This window comes from Sinocyclocheilus grahami, unplaced genomic scaffold (assembly GCF_001515645.1).
Source record: "Sinocyclocheilus grahami isolate Dianchi unplaced genomic scaffold, SAMN03320097.WGS_v1.1 scaffold14.1, whole genome shotgun sequence".
NCBI classification, from domain to species: Eukaryota; Metazoa; Chordata; class Actinopteri; order Cypriniformes; family Cyprinidae; genus Sinocyclocheilus; species Sinocyclocheilus grahami.
The window spans coordinates 3,715,655-3,741,743 of NW_015505193.1; the positions used below are offsets into that span (position 1 = coordinate 3,715,655).

The window sequence follows — 26,089 nt, forward strand, 5'->3', positions numbered from 1 at the left end:
GTTTTTTTTTTTTTTTTTTGGCAAACGTTTTCATGTGAGCTGCGTTCGGAGTTGCAGCTGGGCTGCAAGATTTCCTCGAACCTTCCTTCGCGCCACTCTCTCCATCGTTTCACAGCGGGTTACTGTCATGACTGCCCCTCTAATGGGATCTTTAAGCTATCTATTTACTTGATTCAAGGAGACCCAGATTAGGCATCCAGAACTCATTCGAAGGTGAAGTCGAGAGGACCGATACTTCCTGGGCGCATTGAATACTTATGTATTGTTGCAGTGCACAAGAAAGTAAAATGGACTACAAGCTGCGCTTTTTGCTTGGCGGGTCCAAGCACAAAGTGCAGCAGCATCAGCAGTTCCAGTTGCCCGAGCTCAGCCGGACCCTCAGCGCCCCGTTGGGCTCTTCTTGTTCCACCCCTTCTCCCATGGCGACCATAGGCTCCTCCCCTTCTGGCTGCCACGCCCCGCCCCCCGGCGCCACCACGGCGATCGCAGACATCCAGCAGGGCATCTCCAAATACCTGGATGCACTGAATGCGTTCTGCCGCGCGAGCGCGTTCCTGACCGAGCTCTTCGGCAGTGTTTTCCGGGACTCGCGTTACTCCAAAGCAGCTATGCAACTGAAGGACGTGCAGGAACATGTCATGGAAACGACCAGCCGGCTCACCACAGCAATAAAGCCCGAGATCGGCAAAATGCTGATGGAGCTCAGCGCAGGCGCGGCTAACTTCAAAGACCAGAACGACTTCAGCCGGCAGGACGTGGAGGTAAGTCAAATGTATTATTGCATGTTGATGTTTAGAAGTACTTGTCTTTGAGGTTAAAGGCACAATATGTAGGTTTTCGCCACTAGAGGTCACATTTTCAAAACAATAACAAAGGCGAAGCTTGAAGCCATGCTATGAAGGAGGATGCTCACGGATGAGGTAATTATTGATTAAAAAGCTTTATTAAATTGTTACGTTTTTTAAAATTAATTTCATTGGATACAATTTTGGTGATAAACCAAACAAATCATAACACAGAATTACGGTAAAAAAAAAAATAAAACCAGATTTTGTGGAAAAATAAAACCTATTTCATGGGGCCTGCATTAAAAATTATTCTTTGCAGTTTATTTGTAAGCAAATTATGTATACATTTATTCTTGAGGTCTAACAAACATGAAACAATGATTTCCTTCCCCGTTAATAGTATGAAATGAATATTGTGTTGAATATTGATATTGAATGATTTTATTGTAATAGTATTTTTGCCAAATTGCCTGACCCTACCTTTAGGGAAGTGAAAATGGTGAACCTAGATGTGAACCTAGTCCGTACAACTAGTCAGTCCTAATTAAGTCTCGTGGCACGTTTCACACAGAATGTGTTTTACATTCAATAAAAGACACTCCAGCACCTGTGGCTGTCTTCTGAAGCGTGACGACTTTAGCTGTTAAAATGAGCAAATTGTGTGGCATTATATTTTTCTGCTTATGCAAATGCAAAGGGACTTTTTGCATAATGTCAGACCAAAACAACACGTCTCATGGGTTTTACCCGGTGGTTTTGAATTGCAGATATTGTGATGGGCTGCTCTTCAGACAGTGAGATGCTGTGCTTTTTCAGTGTTGTCCTGCAGTGTTCTGTCAGGTTTGAATAATGAGTGTCAGACATTGTTTTCGTGACGTAAGGCCTATTGTTAATTGTTGTTTCAGTGTGTTCTGTGGCACGTTTCACACAGAATGTGTTTTACATTCAATAAAAGACACTCCAGCACCTGTGGCTGTCTTCTGAAGCGTGACGACTTTAGCTGTTAAAATGAGCAAATTGTGTGGCATTATATTTTTCTGCTTATGCAAATGCAAAGGGACTTTTTGCATAATGTCAGACCAAAACAACACGTCTCTCATGGGTTTTACCCGGTGGTTTTGAATTGCAGATATTGTGATGGGCTGCTCTTCAGACAGTGAGATGCTGTGCTTTTTCAGTGTTGTCCTGCAGTGTTCTGTCAGGTTTGAATAATGAGTGTCAGACATTGTTTTCGTGACGTAAGGCCTATTGTTAATTGTTGTTTCAGTGTGTTCTGTTCGGGGAATATAGCAGTGTTTACTAACTCATGCATTACATGCTGTTGCTCATAGTTGGTGACGGCAGTTTAGCACTAAATATTACATTTAATCAGATAAACATGCCCCATTTTGACATGAATAATTACGCAAATAATGTGTCTTGTTGAGGAAACATGGCATTGCTATTTTAGTGTGATTTTATATTTTATTAATATTTTTAATTAGCTTTTATTTGTGCATTTTTAGTTTTCATTTTAATTTGAGTAATTCTGTTTTGTGCTCTTGTCTTTTTTAGTTTTGTCATATCTCCATTTTAGCTTTAATTTTTTATTTACATTTTATTTTATTTTATTTTTTAGTTACCGAAGTCTGTTTTTAATAGTTTTACTTCCATTTGACATGAATGTTTCATCGAATCATGTCTCTTGTTGAGGAAAGTTGTTTTTATTTCTAAACTATTATTTATAGTATTTATTAATAATTTGAATTGGCTTTTATTTTTATATTTTTAGTATTTAATTTGTGTTTTAGTAATTTTTTTTATTGAATTTTTTTTGTTTTAGTAATTTTTTTTTTTTTTAAATGTCTCTGTTTATCTTTATTTTTCAGTTTTAGTTATTTTAGTGCATCAACATACTTATTTTAATCTAATATTAATAATTACATTTTGTACCAAAATCTATTTTTAATAGTTTTCTTGTTAACACAGGTTCTGTGCTGTTTCTTTATACACAATTTTAATTCGGTGAACTTACATTTATATTACTGTGAAAAATTGATTCTTTTGCACACAAATGCAACAACAGTGTGATTTAGGCCTTATTCAGTTGAATGATTTAATGACCAGAGAAACTCTATCTAATGCACTAATTAGTGCTCCGTTTGAAAACGAACGCCTGAATCAAATCTCCAGGGGACGCTTAGTTAGTTATTTTAGTGCATCAACATACTTATTTTAATCTAATATTAATAATTAAATTTTGTACCAAAATCTATTTTTAATAGTTTTCTTGTTAACACAGGTTCTGTGCTGTTTCTTTATACACAATTTTAATTCGGTGAACTTACATTTATATTACTGTGAAAAATTGATTCTTTTGCACACAAATGCAACAACAGTGTGATTTAGGCCTTATTCAGTTGAATGATTTAATGACCAGAGAAACTCTATCTAATGCACTAATTAGTGCTCCGTTTGAAAACGAACGCCTGAATCAAATCTCCAGGGGACGCTTAGAAACAAATGTCAAAACACATCCTCCCTGTGATATCTCTCTGATATTCCCTCTTTGTCTCTTTCGCAGGAAATGACTGCGAGGCCTTATAGATAGTTCGTGCTTTTGTTGCTGTGGCCCGCGTTTGCTGAGACACCCCTATCTGGAAGCACATTTGTTTCCGTTGTGAGTATTAACTACCTCAGGCACTGGAAACTGATCAAGAGGGAGCCCGGTGATCTCTCCCGGCAGCTGCGTCTGTTCAACCGGCCCCCGCTCGACCCCTGACCAGCTGTACGGCGCTCACAACCCTTCTGACCGACTGGATCCGTCAGAGCAGTGCAGGCCCGCAACGTGCCAAGACAACATCACCCTGTAGCTCGTGCCAATCCTGCCACTGTTTTTCCTTTTCTGAAAATTCATAGTCTTTTGCTGAGAGATTTTTACGATTTTTCTATTTTTATTAGAGGCCTACGGAAAGAGCTCGGAAAGAAGGGTTTTTCGCTTCCATTTGAAGGATTGATTACGCACTTTGGATTTTCGTCCAGGATTGAAGCTAGATCGTTTTTTTTCCCGAGAGGCACCCGTGAACCAGTTCTAAGGGAAAATAACTTTCACTGGGATATTTTGTGTTTTTTTTTTTTTTTTTTGGCAAACGTTTTCATGTGAGCTGCGTTCGGAGTTGCAGCTGGGCTGCAAGATTTCCTCGAACCTTCCTTCGCGCCACTCTCTCCATCGTTTCACAGCGGGTTACTGTCATGACTGCCCCTCTAATGGGATCTTTAAGCTATCTATTTACTTGATTCAAGGAGACCCAGATTAGGCATCCAGAACTCATTCGAAGGTGAAGTCGAGAGGACCGATACTTCCTGGGTGCATTGAATACTTATGTATTGTTGCAGTGCACAAGAAAGTAAAATGGACTACAAGCTGCGCTTTTTGCTTGGCGGGTCCAAGCACAAAGTGCAGCAGCATCAGCAGTTCCAGTTGCCCGAGCTCAGCCGGACCCTCAGCGCCCCGTTGGGCTCTTCTTGTTCCACCCCTTCTCCCATGGCGACCATAGGCTCCTCCCCTTCTGGCTGCCACGCCCCGCCCCCCGGCGCCACCACGGCGATCGCAGACATCCAGCAGGGCATCTCCAAATACCTGGATGCACTGAATGCGTTCTGCCGCGCGAGCGCGTTCCTGACCGAGCTCTTCGGCAGTGTTTTCCGGGACTCGCGTTACTCCAAAGCAGCTATGCAACTGAAGGACGTGCAGGAACATGTCATGGAAACGACCAGCCGGCTCACCACAGCAATAAAGCCCGAGATCGGCAAAATGCTGATGGAGCTCAGCGCAGGCGCGGCTAACTTCAAAGACCAGAACGACTTCAGCCGGCAGGACGTGGAGGTAAGTCAAATGTATTATTGCATGTTGATGTTTAGAAGTACTAGTCTTTGAGGCTAAAGGTAGCTTAATGTCTTGTTTACAGGCTACTTGGTGTTTTAAAATCTTGCTTTTTCAAAAGCTTTCTTGGAAGTGTTTTTAGGAGCCAATCAGATTGGAGCTTGTGGATTTTGTAAAGCTCTCGCCATTTATTTGTATGTAATATAGATGCATCAGACAGTCTAAATCGTGATACGGCTTAGTGCAATTATGCAATCGCAAAAGCCAACATTTAATAAGATAAATATATGTGCTGCATGTTTCAGAGCGAAGCGCCGAACTGTGTGTGTAAACTTTGTTTACACATGAGCAGCTCATGATCTGGTGTTTTCAGTGTCTCTGTTCACATCAAATGCTGCTCCACACAAACTCTTCTTTGCTTCTGCTTTGAGTTTAGGTTGCTTATAATGTGCATTTACAAAAAGGTCTTTAAAAAAACGTCTTCGCAGTCACATATAAACTGGCTTTAACAAAAGAGAAGCTTTAAGATCTCCCTGTAGCTTTCAACTTAAAACTGGTTAAACGTTTGAAAATGAAGAAATACAGGGGAAAATATGTATGTTATATTTCATATTATGTGATATTTCATTGCAAAATAACATATAGTATTTATGAAAAATAATAGAATAATAATTGTTGTAAGTATTGTAATTTTTTTGTAATTAATAACAATACTTACAAAAATTATATAATTTTTTTTAATATAATTTTTTACATTTTACAATGAAATATTACAATATTAATATTTCTTAATGTTATGTTATATTTTGTTGTACTTAATTTTGTTATAAATATTTTAATTATTATTATAATTAGTAGTATTATTTTAATTATTTAATTATATTTATTATTATTATTATTATTATTATTAATAATAATAATAAAGATTATTATTATTCATAGTCATGCCAGTATATAATCATAAAAAACTGGGCCAAATTGTGCAGCCATACAAAGAAGCACAGCAAACCTGTAGCTTTTTTTTGTATTTCATAAATCACATTTTAAATCAATCACAGTTTTTAACTCAATAGTATTTAGATTTTTTTCCCACGCAAATTTATTGTGCAACTATTTAAAACTCTAGAATATCCATAAATGCCCTTTTAATGTAATTCACTTTAGAATCTCTTTTTAACAGTCTGTGTGTAAGACTAGCAACTAAGGGGTTAAGTGTCTCACTCAAAGTACAATTTTAGAAGGACCGGACAAGAATCCTTATAAATCCAGCCCTACCTGGAACGAAACCTGTGACGTTTGTTCTAGCAGTGGATGCTTACCGTCAAGCTGTTGTTGTTCCTCCAGACACTGATTATTTTTCAGAGGCGGAGAGAAGAGAGGCCTCCAGATCTTTCATAGAGGAATTCCTCTGTTCAGAGATATTTTCGGAAACCAGATGCTCTCTCTCTCTATCCATCTCTCTCCAAGTGAACATACTTTCTAGCTGGTGTGGTTGGCTGTGTGAGTTGAGCTGGTCAGTCTCCATGTCTCTACTCGAGGGACACATATAAGCTGCAATGATGCCTTTATGAGCGAGGGTTTGTGCCCTGGTGGATGTGGTCACGCTCCGAGCAGGAAGGCTTCACACCACAGGCCTTTAAAACAGGCGCGCTGCGGCAGGGACCCGAGCCAGACCTGGAGCTCTACAGACCAGATTGGAGTCCCAACGGAACCTCGCGCTAAACACAAAATGCCAAAGTTTTCAAAAGTATGAAACGGAATATTCTGGCAATTCCAAATTATTTCCGCCTGAACATGCTTGCTGTGGGATGTTTTCAAATATTGAAAGTGTTTTATAATGTTTGCAGAAGAGGAAAAAATGTCCTGAATACTCACCCGGAAATTTTTACAGCAACTGCTCTGGAAAGTTTCGGCTTGTCTTGTGAACAAGGCTTGTGGTTCGTACAGAACGTAAAAAACATACCAGTTCTGCTGCTTCTTTTTTGCCAGAGCATTTCAGCTGCCAGATATGCATGAAAATGTCACTGTTTATTGAACTGCGCGCAGCCTGCTGAACTCGTGAGGAAGTATTTCTTGAATGCACGCATATTAGCGCTCTCTGTAAACACAGCACAGACTTTACAGTTGTCTATTCAGCGTCTTGTGTTTGCTAATGAGTGTTTTGTTTGCGAGTGGCCCTTCCTGCCTGGCGGGAATCTCAGGAGCAAGTTGATTCTCCTGTTTACATTGGGCTGGCAGGGCGACAGCAGGGTATTCCCGTCCCCGGGGTGTTAGCTGACACCACGATTGTCTCGATGAAGCGCCGCTACAGAAATACACCCACTGCACTGCTGAGCCAATCAGCAGCGCTCTTTTTGGGTGCCCTCAATAAAAATACAGTGATGAATGCTGATCCTGGGAGATTTTTTTATGGATAAGGCCATATTTACAGCCGACGATGGATTGGAAGACACAACACTGCTGTTCAAGCCTCGTCTAAATCTGGGCTGGACAAATTAGTTTAGATGGTGTAGTTATTTAGTTTAGTTTATGTTCACCCAGATTGATTCTGCATGATTTTTTAAGAAATGCAGTGAACTGAATACCGTTAAGGATGCAATGCGAATCAAATCACCGAAACAATAATCTTTGCTTTCTGCATTCTTGATCTTGAAAATAAACTCTTTTTAGACGCTTTAGTTTCTATTTTTCTTTCACACGGTTCTTTCCCCATATAAGAATTATTGTCATAATAATACTAATAATTAATTATTATTAATAATGATGATGACAACAATACAAAATATCATATATTAATATTGTATTATTATTTCAATATTGTTTTAATAATAATAATTAGTCATATTAAATATTATTCTATATTAATGTTTATATACATTTTTTATGTTATCTATCAGTGTTAAATTACATTATACAGTAATATAATTAATTTGAGAATTTCCTTACTTTTTACAGTATTTCATGTTTTAAAAGCCTCAATAAGTTACTGCATTTTATTATTTTTTTAAATTTTATAATTATGGACCCTTAGAGGGTTTTACTTGAGCTATGTAGTAAGTTTCACTTGTCCATATCTTTCCTGTCCCGTCGCCAACAAGTGAACGAGCCCTGAAACCTTTAAATTAGCCTTTAATAATACAGTTAGTTGATTTATGCCCTTATTAGCGGTGTGTCCAAATCTGTCGCCTGTATACGCTGTCGGCTCTCAGGTGTTTCTGCACGAGCGGTGAAAGACTGAAACTGGCGCCGCCTTGTTTTTCCTGTCTCCTGTTGCACAAGACGGCATATTTCTGTCTTTACAACTTGGCCTGTAGATATTTGCAGCAGATACCTGTAAAAGAAACCCTTTCTGCTGTGGTGGGAGTGACACTTTATGAACAGCTGGGGGAAGGAATCGCATCATGCATCTTGTCTCCACGCTCTCGTCCTGCTGAGTAAGACTCCGTGAGTCAGGAAAGACTCTCTGTTTAGGACGTGATACGGCAGTGACTCTGTAAATCTGCTCAGAATGCATCTGTGTCGAATGTTTCGAACACGCTCGTTGCTACCGGGATCGACCGCCGGTTCCCGGAGCATCAAGCGCGGTCTGCTGCGTTGACCTCGAAGGGGTTTCTTGCCTCATTTGGTGTGTGGTTTTGGTTCTGCTTATTAAAAAAACATCAGCACCAGATGTACGTGCCTGTTTCTGGCCTGATTGTTGTTTTTGAAGTCTCTTCTATGATGTAAAGACTGCTTTAATGAACACATGACATAAGGAAAGCTTAGACACATCCCCTTTATCTCATTCTCAGAAAAACGATCCCTGCTTTTGACAACGCTAAAGGCTGATTCTGATGATTTTTTGTTTTTATGTAAAAACATCACCTTCTGTGGCCTTTTTTGATCAAAGCAGACTTTTTTTTGTGCAGAGTAACATGCATTGATGAATCTCACTATAAGACCAGCAAAGAATAATAATAATAATAATAATAAATAAACAATGATACTATTTATTATTATTATTATTATTAATATCATTTTTTACATAAAATTATTACAACTTTAAGGATCATCACACATTTTTTTCTTCCACATTTTAATTTTATCAGTAAATCTCTATTGTGCAGCTTTTTGTTTCCGAAAAAAATAATTTTTATTAATATTTTTAATAGAGTAATACAATTGTTGTTTTATTGGCTTCATTTAATAAATTTGTATTAAATCTTAAAGCCAGAAAAAAACACAGCATATACTCCAATTATTGTAAAAAATCTAATTAAATGATAAAATTCTTAGTTTTATGAATTAAATTTATTAGACAAAAAGCCTGTTTCTTAAAATTTAAATAAGCCATTAAAACAGATAAAAAAACAACAACAACATGCTTTAATTTGTGCAGAAATAAGACACGTTTATTTATTTATTTACAAAAGCAATACAAACAGATACACGGTGATTATACACAAAAGTGCCATTACTGTAGACATAAAAGCATATATAGATAAATAAAACGGATTTATTAGGGCGTGATTGAAAGTCAGTTTTGATGTTGTTTTGTGGTTAACGGTTTGATGTAACTCTTTCGCAGGTGCTGGGCCGCTGCTTCCTGACGGTGATGCAGGTGCATTTCCAGTTCTTGTCACAGGCGTTGCAGAAAGTCCAGCCGGTGGCGCAGTCCTGTCTGGCCGAGGCGCTAGCGCAGGTTCAAGAGAGACACGGAAACGCCCACACGCAGAACACGAGCCCCGGGCCCCTGACGGAGCTGGAGGAGGCCGTCCGCTCATGGAAAGGAGCGTCAGAGGTGCAAACACCACCAGTCAATGCATGACCAACCATTATTTGTGCGATTCACCCATTTATTGTCTTAATAAAAAATAATAAAAATGTTTAGTTTTTTGTAGTTCACCCATTAATTGTCAAAATATTACTTTGTGACGTCCAGTCTGTCATCTTGTTCAGTTTAGACTGCATACTACCTCAGATACTTACCTAAATATTTCAGATAAAATAAACACTGATGCATTTGAATTAACCAGCCCTGACATAATGATTTTAAAATGTGTATATATATATATATACACACTACCGTTCAAAAGTTTGGGATCAGAACGAATTTGAATGTTTTTTAAAGGAGTTTCTTATGCTCATCAAGGCTGCATTTATTTGATAAATACAGGGAAAAAAATGTATATTGTGAAATATTATTATGATGTAAAATAACATTTTTCTATTTTAGTATACATTAAAATCTCATTTATTTATCTGATGTAAAGCTGTATTTTCAGCATCATTCCTCCAGTCTTCAGTGTCACATGATCTTCAGAAATCATTCTAATATCCTGATTTATTATCAGTGCTGGAAACTGTTGTGCTGCTTAATCTTTTTTTGGAACCTGTGATACTTTTTTTCAGGATTCTTTGATGAATAAAAACTTAAAGAAGAGCATTTATTTAAAATAGAAATCTTTTCTAACAATGTACACTATCGTTCAAAAGTTTGGGGTCAGTACATTTTTATTCTTTTTTTTTTTTTAAAGAAATTAGAAAATTGTTAAGTTGTTAAATTGTGATAGAAGAAGTGATAGCAAAGATTTATATTCTTAGAAAATATTTATATTTGGAATAAATGCTGTTCTTTTTAACTTATTAATCAAAGAATCCTGAAAAAAATATTGCAGTTTCCCCAAAAATATTTGGCAGCACAACTGTTGCCAACATTGATAATTCTGATAATAAATCAGCATATTAGAATGATTTCTGAAGATCATGTGACACTTTATTCTGGAGTAATGGCTGATGGAAATTCAGCTTTGCATCACAGAAATAAATTATATTTTAAAGGACATTAAAATAGAAACCATTATTTTTTATTGTAATAACATTTTGCAAGATTACTGTTTTTTCTGTATTTTTGATCAAATAAATGCAACCTTGATGAGCAGAAGAGTCTTCTTTAAAAAACATTACAAGTCTTACTGATCCCAAACTTTTGAACTGTGGTGTATATATTATATGTCACCCCGGAGCACAAAACCAGTCATAATGAAGTTCTTAGCAATGCATATTACTAATCAAAAATGAAGCTTTAAGATATTTATGGTGAGAAATTTACAAAATATCTTCATGGAACATGATCTTTACTTAATATCCTAATGATTTTTGGCATAAAAGAAAAATCTATAATTTTGACCCATAAAATTTATTTTTGGCTATTGCTACAAATATACCCCAGCGACTTAACACTGCTTTTGTGCTGCAGGGTCACATATGTATATTATTTAGTATTACTTTTATAGTATAGTATTTATTTTTAGTATTTTTGCAATAATAATAATTGAATATATTATGTACCTAAACTACTTAAAAATGAAGTGCATAAATAAGATTAGCAGCAGCAGTGTGGCAGGACGCAGTGTTTTGTATGTGAAATGTGTGTGTGTGTGTGTTTCAGGTGACGGCGTGTCTCAGGGAGAGAGGGAGAGACGGCTGTCTGTCTGGCATTCAGGTACAGCAGCTCTTCTGCTCTCAGAACACCTCCATCCCTGAACACCAGCTCAAAGAGCTCAATGCCAAGATCAACAACGCTCTACAGGTGAACACCACCGTAACAAATTTCTACCAGAACATTGTAGTTATTGCAGTGATTGTTAGTGTTGTAAAGTCATAATGAATTAATGTGGCTCTCCTTCAAACACTGCAAGAGCCTTTTCAGTATCTGTTTGATTTCGTTTTAATCTTACCTTGCGATGTCCAGTCTGTTATCCTTTTCAGTTCTGACTGATGCATTTATAATATATAAAATATAATATTTTCAGGGCTTGTTGACTCAAATGCATCAGTAAGAACTGAAAAGCATATACATATATAATTGGAAAAAAGTGATATTACCTAGTATTTCATGTATATGACATGTCAAAAAATATTTTAAACTATTTATATCAGCTCATATTATTTGAGTACATGTAATAGTTTTGTTTTAAAGAATTTGTTGATCACCTGCAGGACTTTATAAGTAAAATGTGACACGCTATTGAATAGAGATATACACTAATGTAATAAAAATGCATAAAAAATCTGTTTATAATGAGGCTTATTTTGAGCCAATAAATGACCCACTGACATTAATAAGGCTCTGTGTGTGTGTGTGTGTGTGTGTTGCAGGCGTATAAAGCGGCGTTAGACTCTTTGGGTCACAGTGAATACGCGCTGAAGGCCGGATTTCACCTTAATCCCAAATCAGTGGAAGCAGCTTTGCAGGTATGTTTGTCGTGTGTGGAATTAGAGTTTAGTGCAGATTAAAGCTGCTTTCTGGAGGTTCATGTGTTCAGTAGTTGCACAGAAACAGATGTTTGACTGTCCACATCAAGTGTGTGATCCACTTTGCATCATATTCTGGATAAGAGCTATTTGTTTAGACAGGAGGAGACCTTTTGACTGACTTCTAAAACAACGAACCACATTTCTTTTACTTTGTGCCTCAAATGAGTCACTGGGGAAATAGCTGGTTGTGTTCTTCAACTGTAAGTTGAAGAATGTAAGTACTGGCAGTAAGTACTGCCAAATGAATAAATGTAAATGAAACGTTCATGGTTTTGCTGCCATGAAACCATTGCAATCTTCCAGCGATTAATTCTTCCTCAGAAGCGCTCATTTTGCAGCCTGTTGCTTGTAAGCTTGACTTTTATGATTGTATCCGCACAGGCACATGCACTTGTGTGTTGTCATGTATTTGGCTCAGTCATGTGATTTTATTGTGTGATTTTTACAGGGCTGCTGCAGTGACGCCGAGGCCCAGCAGGCCGGACGCTTTCACACCACGTCTCAGCCCATCCAGTGTGAATTACCCACAATCCCCGTCCAGATCGGCTCTCATCTCCTCCGAGGAGTTTCTTTCAACGAAAGCGCATCAGATAACCTCAAGCTTAAAATGGTACCCAGAACACACACTTATGAATGATGACTAGTGCAGATCTCAGGCTGTTTGTTTTACCCATTTGTGAAGATTTCTGTCTCATTTCACATCCAAAACAGGAAAATTAGTCTCTTATAAGACCATTTAGCAGTTTTTTATTATTTTCGTGACAAGTAAGCATGTTCTCCCTTTAAATGCAATACACACTATTGGTCAAAAGTTTGGGGTTAGTAAGATTTTGGTGAAAAATTAATACTTTTTTTTTGCTGTTCTTTTGAAGTTTCTATTCATCAAAGAATCACAGTTTCCACAAACTGTTTTCAACATTGATAATAATCAGAAATGTTTCTCGAGCAGCAAATCAGCATATTAGAATGATTTCTGAAGATCATGTGACACTGAAGACTGGAGGAATGATGCTGAAAATACAGCTGCACATCACAGAAATAAATGACAGTTTACTGTATATTCAAATAGAAACAGTTGTTTTGAATTGTAATAATATTTCACTGTTTTACTGTATTTTTGATCAAATAAATGCAGACTTTCAGAAACATCTTATCGATCACATTACATTTTTGTACGGTAGTGTTGTTTAAATTGTGCAGTAAAACATTCATGCACATTACAGTAAAGAGAATCATCTAAATTCAATGAAACCTCTTTCCCAGCATGCTGTGCTGCAGCTGATCAAGGATGCGGTGGATCAGAACGGTGTGGCCGTGCGGGACGATTCCCCCGTCACAGAGGTGCTGAACCAGGTGTGTCCCTCCAGCTGGAGAGGAGCCTGTAAGACGGCCGTTCAGCTGCTGTTTGGACAGGCTGGACTGGTGAGTTTCACACGCTTGACTGACGGCTTAAAGTCTGATCCACATTGCAGCTTATTTCAGACACTTATAAGACATGTATAAAACCATCAACCACATTTTTGTGCTGCATTTACATTAGGGATGCACCGAAATGAAAATTCTTGGCCGAAGCCGAACAAAATGAAACACTGGGCCGAATACCGAACAGGTTTTTTCTAATTTTTCCCCCATGTAGGCCCGTTTTGCCATTTTTTTTCCACAATTGCATAAATTAAATAGCCAAAATGTGCTTTTTACGGTTTTGTCATGCTTTTCAAATAAAAAAATAAATTACAAAACAACTATTTAAAAATATTTACTTAACACTGAACATTTTTTAACATTCTAGCAGACATTATACCAACAAAGCACAATTTAACTCAAAATTAATACGTTGGTAAAATAATATTTTTTTGGCCATTTTTGAGACTTGAATCAGGCATGTATTTTTTACTGTACAAATAAAGGCAGCCTTGCTGAGCAGAAGAGACTTCTTTTAAAACATTAGAATATATTACAGATCCCGATTTGAACACTATATGTGAATGTTATAATAAATGTATTAATAGAGCTGTTGTAGGGTAATTATTATTATTGTCTTTTTTATTTTATTTTACAGAACAACAGTAAAATTACAATACTATCATTTATGAATGTTGATGGAGTTTGCTCTGCTTTTATTTGGGCAGAAACCCGCAGGTAGATCTCAGTGCTTCTTTTTGTTGACAACAGCATGCAGATTTATAAATGATTCTCATTATGAATTTGGGAAGATGCTTGCCGCGCGTATCACATTGTCACATGCCTTTCACAAAAATGTTACTGAGCAAATGACGAGTAACCGTTTCAGCGCATTAGAAAATATAACATTCTGCAGTTTATTTACTAATCGTTTGAGGCCATTTCGTGATTTCAATCATCATACAGTAACCTAACCACCAGCATCAGCCACCTCTTCTTCTCATCGGAGACATGTGATGCAGCACTAAACAGTCTTTCGCTGTCGGTGCTTCGTGCTTGTAATGATTTCTGCGTCTTTCTCTGATAGTTTTAAATACTGCCAACATGTTTGCTGCATTAGTGCGTGCCTCTATTTGATTGCGTTAGTCATTGTTCGGTACATATTATCCGGCCTTTTCGCTTATTCCGAACACCGAAATAGATTTTTTTTGCTATTTTCGGCCGAATAATTTCGGTTGCCGAACATTCGGTGCATCCCTAATTTACATTTCTACATTTATTCAAAGTGACTTACATTGCTTTAATGCATTCAAGGTAGTTTACATTTGATCTGTTTATCAGTGACGTTTAGAAGTGGGTGCATATGATGCAATGATCTATCTGTAGTAGAATGGACTCATGTATCATCGTATGATATTTGCTTGCTTCTAAATGTGTCTCAAAGAAAACTATGAGTTGTCCTTGAAAGATTTGATTTCATAAACCTCACAAATGTTAGCATATTCAGTTTCCTAATCTGACCTGAGAAGTGCTCGTAACAGCCTAGGAACCTTTTGTTTTCATGATTTCATTATTTTTATTAAAATTGGGTCAATTTGAGTCAGTTTCAGGAAAAGCATCTTCTTTTCTATTAAACTTTCTATCAACCAATATTAACTAATATGTCCAATCCAGAGCAGTGTTATTTTAGTATCAAGATTTAAATTTTTTTAATAGATGTTCTTTTCATTTTAAATTTAAAGTGTTTTTGTCACTTGTATTTATTTAATTAAAATTTTTTTTGGAACTACTTAATATTGTGTTTTTGACTACTATGCACTTACATGTAAATTAATAATTTGATACAATGCACTCTTGTGTACCTACATGTTTTTACATGTACTTATTTTTAAGAATATCTTTCTATAATTACATCTGTAATTAATGTCTATAGTAGTAGTTGTAATATTAATTATCTACATGTACTTACTATATGGTTAGGATTTGGTTTAGGGTTACTTGCATTTAATTATGCATAATTAATTGTTATTATAATAGTAAGTACATGTAGCGTGCAACAAGAACACCTTAAAATAAACTGTTACCATAGTAGTTAAAGTGGTTAAAGACACCTAATATGAAGTGAGACCCGTTTTTTTAATTTTTATTTAAGTTTTAGTTTTTCAGTACATATGGTTAAACTGAGTAAAAATAAAACTAATTGCCGAAATAAGCTTACATTTTTCATTAACATTTATTTAAATTCAAGTAACAATTTTTTTTTAATAACCCTGATATTCCAGAATAATTTCATGAACTCACTGTCAGCAATGTTCACACAAAAGAAAGAAAGAAAGTCTGAATGCTGAGGATTTGGAAAAGGCCTCCGGCTACAGGAAAATCATTTCTGAATAATCATAAAGTGGTTTCCATGACGCTGTTTCTGTCCTTGCCGTGTGTGTGGTCGGAGTGACCGTGACCTTTGGGCGCGCGTGTGTGTTTTCAGTGGAGAGTCTCATTCAGTCAGTTGAGTCACATTGAGGATACACCTAATAACAATAGCCCACTTCCTGTTTAATAGGAAATGCCTTCTCCGTTTCAAATGCCACTGCATGGCGTGGCTTCACAGCCTCTTTTCAAGAACTGTGGGAAATGTTGCATTTGTGTTTTCGGATGGAAATGGCTCTCTGACAGGATGAAAAGCCGGGTTACTGGGGCTCTCAAGCGTCCACTTAGTTTGTCTGAGAAATGATTGATTATGATCACTGAACGAGCAACACATCATTTATACTGGCAGATCTTCATGACGGTGTGTACAGTACAGTTATTAAACCTGATGACGTGTGTGTGTGTGTGTGTGTGTGCAGGTTGTGGTTGACACGGCTCAGATTGAGAATAAGGAAGCTTACGCCCCTCAGATCTCTCTTGAAGGATTTAAAGTTGTGATCCAGGTTCCTTCTACATGGTGAGTAACCGTATACGGCAATATTTATGGTAATTATAGCAGTTAATTGAATCTCAGTAGCACCGTCAGTAGATCCACATCCTCTCTGGCTGCAGGTTACTAGAGTTCAAGATGCTTTATTTGCCATTTATTCAAAGTAGAGATGATTAATGCTGTGTGTGAATAAAATAAACCATTATGCTCTTAATGAAGATATTAACCCTTGTTAATTTGGGTCAATTTGAGACAGTTTCAGGAAAAGCATCCTATTTTCTATTAAATATTAAACTGAAAGAAGTTATATAATTGCTAGACTTTTATATTGTTGTGAGAAAAATATAGTTAAATAAAAAATAAAAAAAAGATCGCGTGTGTGTTTTCAGTGGAGAGTCTCATTCAGTCAGTTGAGTCACATTGAGGATACACCTAATAACAATAGCCCACTTCCTGTTTAATAGGAAATGCCTTCTCCATTTCAAATGCCACTGCATGGCGTGGCTTCACAGCCTCTTTTCAAGAACTGTGGGAAATGTTGCATTTGTGTTTTCGGATGGAAATGGCTCTCTGACAGGATGAAAAGCCGGGTTACTGGGGCTCTCAAGCGTCCACTTAGTTTGTCTGAGAAATGATTGATTATGATCACTGAACGAGCAACACATCATTTATACTGGCAGATCTTCATGACGGTGTGTACAGTACAGTTATTAAACCTGATGACGTGTGTGTGTGTGTGTGTGTGTGCAGGTTGTGGTTGACACGGCTCAGATTGAGAATAAGGAAGCTTACGCCCCTCAGATCTCTCTTGAAGGATTTAAAGTTGTGATCCAGGTTCCTTCTACATGGTGAGTAACCGTATACGGCAATATTTATGGTAATTATAGCAGTTAATTGAATCTGAGTAGCACCGTCAGTAGATCCACATCCTCTCTGGCTGCAGGTTACTAGAGTTCAAGATGCTTTATTTGCCATTTATTCAAAGTAAAGATGATTAATGCTGTGTGTGAATAAAATAAACCATTATGCTCTTAATGAAGATATTAACCCTTGTTAATTTGGGTCAATTTGAGACAGTTTCAGGAAAAGCATCCTATTTTCTATTAAATATTCAACTGAAAGAAGTTATATAATTGCTAGACTTATATTGTTGTGAGAAAAATATAGTTAAATAAAAAATAAAAAAAAGATTTTGTATTTTATTTGTTTGATCTATTTTCTCTGCTGCTAAGCTTAGCGTGAGAACAGCCTTTCCTGGTGAAATAAAATAAAACTGTAAAGTAAAATGGATAACAGTGAAGTCTAATCTTATCTTCTAAATGTACTTTTTGTCTTGCAGGTGTCTGAAGGAGGATCCAGCGACGATGTCTCTGCTGCAGCGCAGTCTGGATCCCGAGAAGACCCTCGGCTTGGTGGACGTGCTTTACACGGCTGTGTTTGACCTCCAGCGCTGGAAGGAGCGCAAGTCAGTGTCAGCATTAGTGCTGCAATCATAACTTCATACCTTAGTGCGCTCCATGATATTAAAATAACATAGATTGATGATGTAATTGCTTGCTGGTGTTTCTGTGCGCAGGGAACAGAGTTTGCCCACCATTCAGATCCAGCTACAACGAGACACGACTGATTACGGCGGCCCCATCGATCTTCCTCCCGGGAACAGCACCAAATCCTCCGGCGGCCTCCCCAAAACCATCTCCAAACTCACCTCACGCTTCACCAAGAAAACCTCGTCCAACTCCAGCGCAGGCGGCAGTTACTCCATCCCCAGCACGCCGTCAAGGAGCAGCAGCAGCTCGGACGACAAATCCGGCCGCCTGCGCAGCCTCCTGCAGATGAGCAGCATGCCGTGCACACCTGACCCCAGCCACGCGCAGACCGCCAACGGCGCATCCGCAGATGAGCAGGGCATGAACCTGCCCACCGACCAGGAGATGCAAGACGTCATCGACTTCCTATCGGGGTTCAACATGGGGAAATCCCAGCAGGCGTCTCCGCTGGTGAAGAGGAGGAACTCTGTGGCGTCTACGAATGCGGCCGACTTGAAGCCGCCCAGCGGAGCGACTCCGCTCACCTCGCAGTCTCAAGTGTCTCAAATGTTGGCGCAAACCTTGAAGCAACAACAGCAGCAGCAGCAGCTTCCGTCAACACCAAAACAGCAGCAAACGCAGCCGCAGTCGCAGCCGACCTCACAGACTCTACCGTTCTACCAGCATCTCTTGCAGCCGATCGGTCAGCCGCCGCAGCAAACAGCACCCGTTTCCCCGCAGCTCTCTACCCAGCAGCCCCCGCAGCCAAGAGCCCCCAGCAAGTGGCCCCAGGGTCCTTTAGGAGGCCTCTCGCCCATCGGGCCCTTGACGCAGTGGCCCGCCCCGGGCCTGCCGGACCTCAGCTCTGACCTCTACAGTCTGGGGCTGGTCAGTACGTACATGGACAGCATGATGTCGGAGATGCTTGGCCACAAGCCCCCACAGGGACCACGGAACAACACCTGGCCCAACCGAGACCAAAGTGACCAGAGTCTGTTCGGGGTGTTGGGAGACTCCATGCCCTTTGACCCTGCAGGTGAGCACAGACCGGTCAGCTCAGACGGGTTCATCATAGGTTTTGTAGTGTTAGAGTATCAGAGCAGAACTCTGGCGCATGGAAGAGAATGAAAGTTCTGATCATTTTACATTAAGCCATTACATTTTATATATGTTTGTGTGTGTGTGTGTGTGTGTGTATATATATATACTTTTTAAAATAATTTGATAAATTCTAAACATTGCTATATGACTTAAAGCTAATTAGAAATATTACAAAAATCTAAAAAACTAATAAAAATGACAAAAGTACAAGAAATTACTAAAAATGAAAACGATACAAAATATAAAAATTATAAAAGTATAAATATTTTTTCAAAAACATAATAAAACCGTTTCAAATGTATGACAGTCCCAGCTAAAAATTAATTTTCTTATGTATATTTACAGTATAAGAACATGTGTAAGTAAATGTATTTTTAGCTGGAACTGTCACACATTTGTTTGTTTTTTTAATATTTAAATATTAAATATTTTATGTTTTCAGTGTCATTTTAATCTTTTTTTTTTTTTTTTTTACTTTTGTTATTCTTAGTTTATTTTTTTTATATATATTTTTATATTTATTTTTATTTCAGTTAGTCATTTTTGTACTTAACCAATTTATTTCTGTTAGTTGCCAAGACAGCATTTATAATTTTTGTTTAGGTTTTTTAAGTTTAACTGTTTCATCTAATATTTATATTTTATTTTAACTTTATTTCAATTATAAAATTGTTTTAATAGTTTTAGTAAACAGTAAGAACACTGATTTTTGTATTTAAAATTTTTTTTTTTATTTGTTTCAATCTGCCATATCGTCATTAAATACTTTTATTATACTGTAGTACTATTACTGCTGTACTATTTTTAGTGTTTTGTGTGGTTGTTTTTTTATTTATTTATTTTTGCTTTATGAGCTAATATTGCCCATGACCCCTTGTTTCGGTGAGGATCGAAACACTGAAGCAGTCACAGCAGTTTTTACATTTATGAAATGGTGATCTATGCGTTCATGTTTCCATCTGCACTTGATTAATTGCATTGCTTTTATTGCAATATTTTCTTTAGAATGAATCACTCTGAAAGAATGTATCAAATTGACAGTGTAATTTTAATGTAATGAATTTAGTTAGATGCTCACACTTGAATGCATGTAATATAAGGGGTTGTCACATCACAACACAATTGTATTACGTATTACTTAAGTGTTTTCTCATTAGTGCATAGTTGAATGTGCCATGGTTTTTATACTGTATGTGTGTGTGTGTGTGTGTGTGTGTGTATGTAGTAGTTACTGTGGTGCAGCAGGTCACTTTAGTGCATTGCTGGTCTGTGTTGGACTCTATTATGTGTTTCTGCTGTGCTGGACAGTTTAAACAAAGAGCAGGACACAGCGACACACATCAGATCCAGAGTTTGCACGTTATGTTGCCGGGGTCAATCAGGCCATGCAGCAGAAGCGGCAGGCACAGCATGTTCGTCGGCCCAGCAACACCCGCAGTAACTGGCCACACCCAGACGAGCAGCACAGAGGCTGGACACACCCAGAGTACTACAGCGAGGGGTGAGAGACGCTCCGACCAATCACAGCACAGCGTCTCATCTGTGTTTTATCCATGATCAATTATTTCAGTTTCCATTTTCTTACTTCGTGAAGTCCAGTAGAACTGCACTTGAAAACTGATTTCTGATGCATTTCATTTTTAAGCACATAAAATACAGTCTTATCAATCCATTGATCAATCCTTTAGAGAGACAGGCGTGTAAATCACAGTAAATGATCTTTTCTGTTGCACAACAAACACTAGCATTGACCAGCATCATTTATCTCCTGCAATTTGGATGCTAGGAAATGTGTTCATTGACAATGAAACACCTTCAATTTAGCTTGTTATGGAAAAGTTAGAGATGAAGTAGAAATATCCACATTAGAGCAAAATTCTCAATACCTGTTCAACAAGGTACTCTGCTGCTTTTGCGATCATACACTACCAGTCAAGTTTGTAATAATTATTTTTTATTCCAATAGAATTTTTTGAACGCCAAGGCTGCATTTATTTGATCAAAAATACAGTAAAAACAGTATTAATTTGATATATTACAATTTAAAATACAATTTGAATTTAATTAAAATTTGAATATGCTGATTTGCGTTTTATCCAACATTTTTGATTATCAATGCTGAAAAATGGTTTTTGCTGCTTAATATTTTAGTGCCAAGAAATTTATAATGCTACAAAAGATTTCTGTTTCAAATAAATGCTGTTTTGAACTGTGTATCAAACAATCCTGTAAAAGAATATGTATCACAGTTTCCACAGAAATATTGGTCAGCACAGCTGTTTTCAACATTGATAATAATCAGAAATATTTCTCGAGCAGCAAATCAGCATATTATACTGATTTCTGAAGATCATGTGACACTGAAGACTGGAGGAATGATGCTGAAAATAATAAAAACAGCTGTTTTAAATTGTAATAATTATATTTGACCCTTTTTTACTGTATTTTTGATCAAATAAATGCAGCCTTGGTGAGCAGAAGAGACTTATTTAAAAATATAAAACAATTAATTATTCCAAACTTATGAACCATAGTGTAAATATTGCAGTTAATAATAGTTCTATATGTTAATATCGATGTTTGTTTTCGAGCAGGGAGGCGGTCAACAGCGGCTGGTCAGCCAATCAGGGGGATTCGGCCAGCTCGAGTGACGAGGCGTCCTCAGCCAATGGGGACAGTCTGTTCTCCATGTTCTCCGGGCCTGACCTGGTGGCGGCTGTTAAACAAAGACGGTAGGAGTTTAATTTGGTTTATCAGACACTTCTATCCAAAACATTTTGTCAGGACGGTGTGTTTGAGATGAGTGTGTCCCTCATGTTGAGTGTGTTTTTTTTAGGAAACACAGCTGTGGCGAACAAGAAGTATGCACTCTGCCCTCTCCTCCTCTCCACCACGCCAGTGACGACAGTAACCAGGTACTAATGACTCAATAAACACCCACACGTATATATTCCATCATAATAAGAGGTGGAGTTTAACAGTGGGTGTTTTCTCATATGGAGCTGTTACTGTAAATATATATATACAGTATATATATTTTTTTTGAAAACATTGTTTTTTTTGTTTAGAGATCATATGTAAATGGGATGTGGTGTTTAAAATGCTGTCAAATTAACTTGAGACAACAGTTGTGCATCTTAAGGAAAAGGTTCTGTAATGAGTTCTGCGTTAAAGTTCGGATCTAAGAACTTGAAGAGTTTTTAAACTCTTGCTACACGAGTTGATTGTCTTTCTGCAAAAATAAAATGAACAACCTTGTGTTCATAGTTGGCGCCCCATGCATTTCAAATTGGTAATGTACTGTATTTGTAACTTAGCCCATTAAACACAATTTTTGATTATTAATTAAACAATTTTCTGATGTCGCATCAAATTCAATGTTAAGATGCCAGGAAATGACATCACAGAGAGGACTCTGATCTAAATTGTCCGATCATTTGATTCTGATTATTTATTATGAAAGTTATTTCAGGTGTTGTTAAATGTAAAAACCCCAAGAAAACTTCATGATAGTTATGATTTAAAAAAAATAAAAAATATTTGAATTAAAAAATAAATAAATAAAAGATTTAAAAATGTTAAACTAATTTGTATTTTTATTTTATCAAAAAGTCTTTATTTTTAAATAGTTAATTTTTTTATTGCGACAATGTGCAAAAGAAGGTACAGTTAAACTCTTTAAGAAAGAAAAAAATGTACCTCACATCTTGGGAAAATGTTTTACTTAAGCTTATATTACGTTAACTTATAGAGTAATGGTATAATGTGTAGCATAATACAAATATAAGATTAATACTGTCAATATTTGTTCAATATAAATATATTGTATTTGAACCTTTTGACATTTTTTTTATTAGCCACTTATTTTAAAATTATTTAAAAAAGATTTGAATAACATCACCATGAATACACAGATTACATGTCTCAGAAACTAAAAACTTGTTTTTAGAATCTTTGAAACTCAAGTGGAAACTTTTTAAATACGTTAAACTGTTTTCACCATCTTGAGCATCAGCATTTGTCATTGACCTTTGTGCTATTGTGTGTTTCTTGCACATTGGCATTGTTTTGCTTTGTATGGAGCTATTTAACAATCTTTCCTATAGCTCAAAAAGAGCATGGTGCTAACAATGCCAAGGTCATGGGTGTGATTCCCAGTGTGGTAGGTCATGGGTTTGATTCCCATATGTTCGATTCCTAGGACACAAGGTCATGGGTTTGATTCCCAGGATGTAATGTAATGGGTTCGATTCCCAATATGTAAGGTCATGGGTTTGATTCCCATATGTTCGATTCCCAGGACACAAGGCCCATTGGTTTGATTCCCATGACGAAAGGTCATGGGTTTGATTCCCAGATCATGGGTTCGATTCCCAGGATGTAAGGTAATGGGTTCGATTCCCAATATGCAAGGTCATGGGTTTGATTCCCATATGTTAGATTCCTAGGACATAAGGTCATTGGTTTGATTCCCAGGTCATGGGTTCGATTCCCAGGATGTTACATAATGGGTTCGATTCCCAATATGTAAGGTCATGGGTTTGATTCCCAGGTCATGGGTTCGATTCCCAATATGTAAGGTCATGGGTTTGATTCCCATGTTTGATTCCTAGGACACAAGGTTATTGGTTTGATTCCCATGACGAAAGGTCATGGGTTAGATTCCCAGGATGTAAGGTAATGGGTTCGATTCCCAATATGCAAGGTCAAGGGATTGATTCTCAGATCATGGGTTCGATTCCCAGGATGTAAGGTAATGGGTTCGATTCTTAGGACTTTCATTGCATTCAAGGATGTACCACTTTGGATAAAATGCATAAATGTAAATGTAAATGTCTTGTGTTCTTTGTGTTACAGGACAGCAAAACTAAAACCTGGCCTCCTAAAGCCCCCTGGCAGCACTCCTCACACACCAACACCATGCCCAATCCCAGCTCTTCCCTCTACCAGATGACCATCCCTTCCAGCCAATGGGGCGACTCCATGCAAATGCTGCAGTCTCCAGTGTGGTCGACAGCCAATGACTGTCCTCCATCCTCCGGGATGTCCTCCGGCTTCCCGTTCACACAACAACAACAACAACAACAACAACAGCAGCAGCAGCAGCAGGTTTCCCTGGTGGTTATCCTGAGCAAAGGCTTCAAAACCTTCCCGCTCAAACCCGAGCATCGACCCTCGTACCTGCACCAGTACTGAGCTGGACCTGTGCTGGGAGAGGTCGCAGACCCTTTTCGTGTATTTTGAGTAATGCTCAGGATGTGAACCCAGATCAGCTTTTAAAGGCTTTGAGTAGGACGCCACTGAGAAACTTTATAAAGGGGTTTCGGTTGTGTCGGGGAAGCGGAAGGATGTTATTTAATTATTCAAACACGGCGTTGTAGAAACCTTGATCTTGTGGTGTGCCGTGAACCTGATCTAGACTCCAACCTTGTAAACTAGAAGTGTTTTTATGGGGAAATTTGCAATTAACATAGTGGTCAATAACATTTTTGTACACCGATGCGTGTCAAACATCCCCAAACAGAACATTACTGCCTTCCACGCAGTCCAAACGATGCATGATTCATGTTAACAGCTAGTCGGACCATTTCACTGGCGGCCGCATCGGCACGACTGATGCCTTCAGTCTCGTAGCGGCGTTCGGCTTCGAGTTTACACGACTTTTTCGATATGCATGGCCACCGTGCTCACTCACAGCACACTATCGCAGCCGCATTACGAAGATCCGGACGTCCTGGTCTGCTAACCGGACGTCCCACATAACGATACTGTGTTTAAATAGCTGTAACTGCCAAATGTCACGTGGGACGACCCAGACTGCAGCTCTCAGCTACTGTTCCATAGCTTGTAAATGACTCGAAAAAAGAAACGAAAAAGAACTATAAATAATTTACTTTTTACGAAGAGGCTTCGAGCAGGCTCGGCAGAAATATAATAATCATAGCAGAGGTGTAATTTGAAAGAAATACACTACTTTTTCAACATCTGAGAGATTAAAAAAAAAGATTAAAATACAACTAAAAAAGGATGTTATTAGTAACTTTGTGCCATGTTGTTTTGAATAGCACTTGCAGATATTTTCTCTAACCAAAGTATTGTTTAGAGGGGGGAAATGGTGCTTTAAAAAAAAAAAAAAAAATAGCCGTTTGGGAGCCGTAGTAGTAGTTCTATCTAGAAAGAAGAGAAACAACTTTTTAGCAAAAACAAACCCTTCTGTACGGTCAAACGCGTTCATTTTCCCATTGGCTTTCTTCAGAACGACACTAACAAACACTTCCCATAAAAATAACATGTATTCCTTTCAAATACGATATATTTCTTGTACAAATACTGACAGTATTAATCTTATTTTTGTATTTTCTTACACATTATACCATTACTCTATAAGTTAGCGTAATATAGGCTTATTATTAAGTAAAACATTATTTTCCCAAGATGTGAAGCACATTTCTTTTCTTTCCTACAGAGTTGAACTATACCTTCTTTCTACAGAGGTTACCAAATACGCCATTATAAACACTAATAAATGGTTCTGGTCGGATTGGGGTGTTTTTTTTTTTTTTTGGTGGTTATTTTGAGCCCGGATTCCCGTTGGTTTCTGTGGTTCCGGGCTGCATCTGAAAAGCCCCGAATGTTCATTTCGTGACGTTTGCCGATGCCAATGTTGCCTGTATTTATGATATGACCATGTTTTCTGAAAACTAACATACTTACCATGTTTACAGAGAATCGTTTGCTGTATATAAATATATCTTTTTATAGTTCTGTGCTTTGCACAATCAAAATATAGGTCCGTTGCTTCGTCCGTGTTTTCCTCCCAAACTGTTTCGGCATTTTTTTTTTTTTTTAAGATTAAACATTTTCGATGACCTTGGACTGTAATGCTCAACATTTCTCAGCTGTGTCAAAATGGTTTACTAGTGGCTTCAAAAAATAAAAGGAGTTTAAAAAAATTCAATGGAAAGAAACGACGTTGCCCTGACTGAAGACATGAGGGGCGACCGCTTGGCTTATGTTGCTTATTGTTCACTAGAGCTGGCAACTGATTTATTTCCAAGTGTACCAGCAATGCAAAAAATAAATATATAACATAACATCTGCTTTCATTTCGTCTTTGATTCCTTTTGCATACATATTTAGTATTCACATTTTCTCCTCATTCGCATGACTGTAACGTGTTTGGGTTAACAAA

The 26,089-nt window shown here is 37.6% G+C and overlaps 1 protein-coding gene across 1 annotated transcript; it reads left to right on the plus strand.

The window, feature by feature from the left end:
- The first annotated feature begins 3,344 nt into the window (after positions 1–3,344).
- On the plus strand, positions 3,345–25,856 carry LOC107600920 (uncharacterized protein KIAA0355-like). Its single transcript, XM_016292909.1, has 13 exons — positions 3,345–4,653; positions 9,218–9,430; positions 11,081–11,221; positions 11,791–11,886; positions 12,398–12,559; positions 13,213–13,371; positions 16,197–16,294; positions 17,607–17,732; positions 17,844–18,911; positions 20,222–20,398; positions 21,492–21,629; positions 21,734–21,812; positions 23,755–25,856. Exons 1-13 carry the CDS (start codon positions 4,150–4,152, stop codon positions 24,091–24,093), a joined length of 3,300 nt encoding a protein of 1,099 aa, XP_016148395.1. The 5' UTR covers positions 3,345–4,149; the 3' UTR covers positions 24,094–25,856.
- Positions 25,857–26,089: the final 233 nt, after the last annotated feature.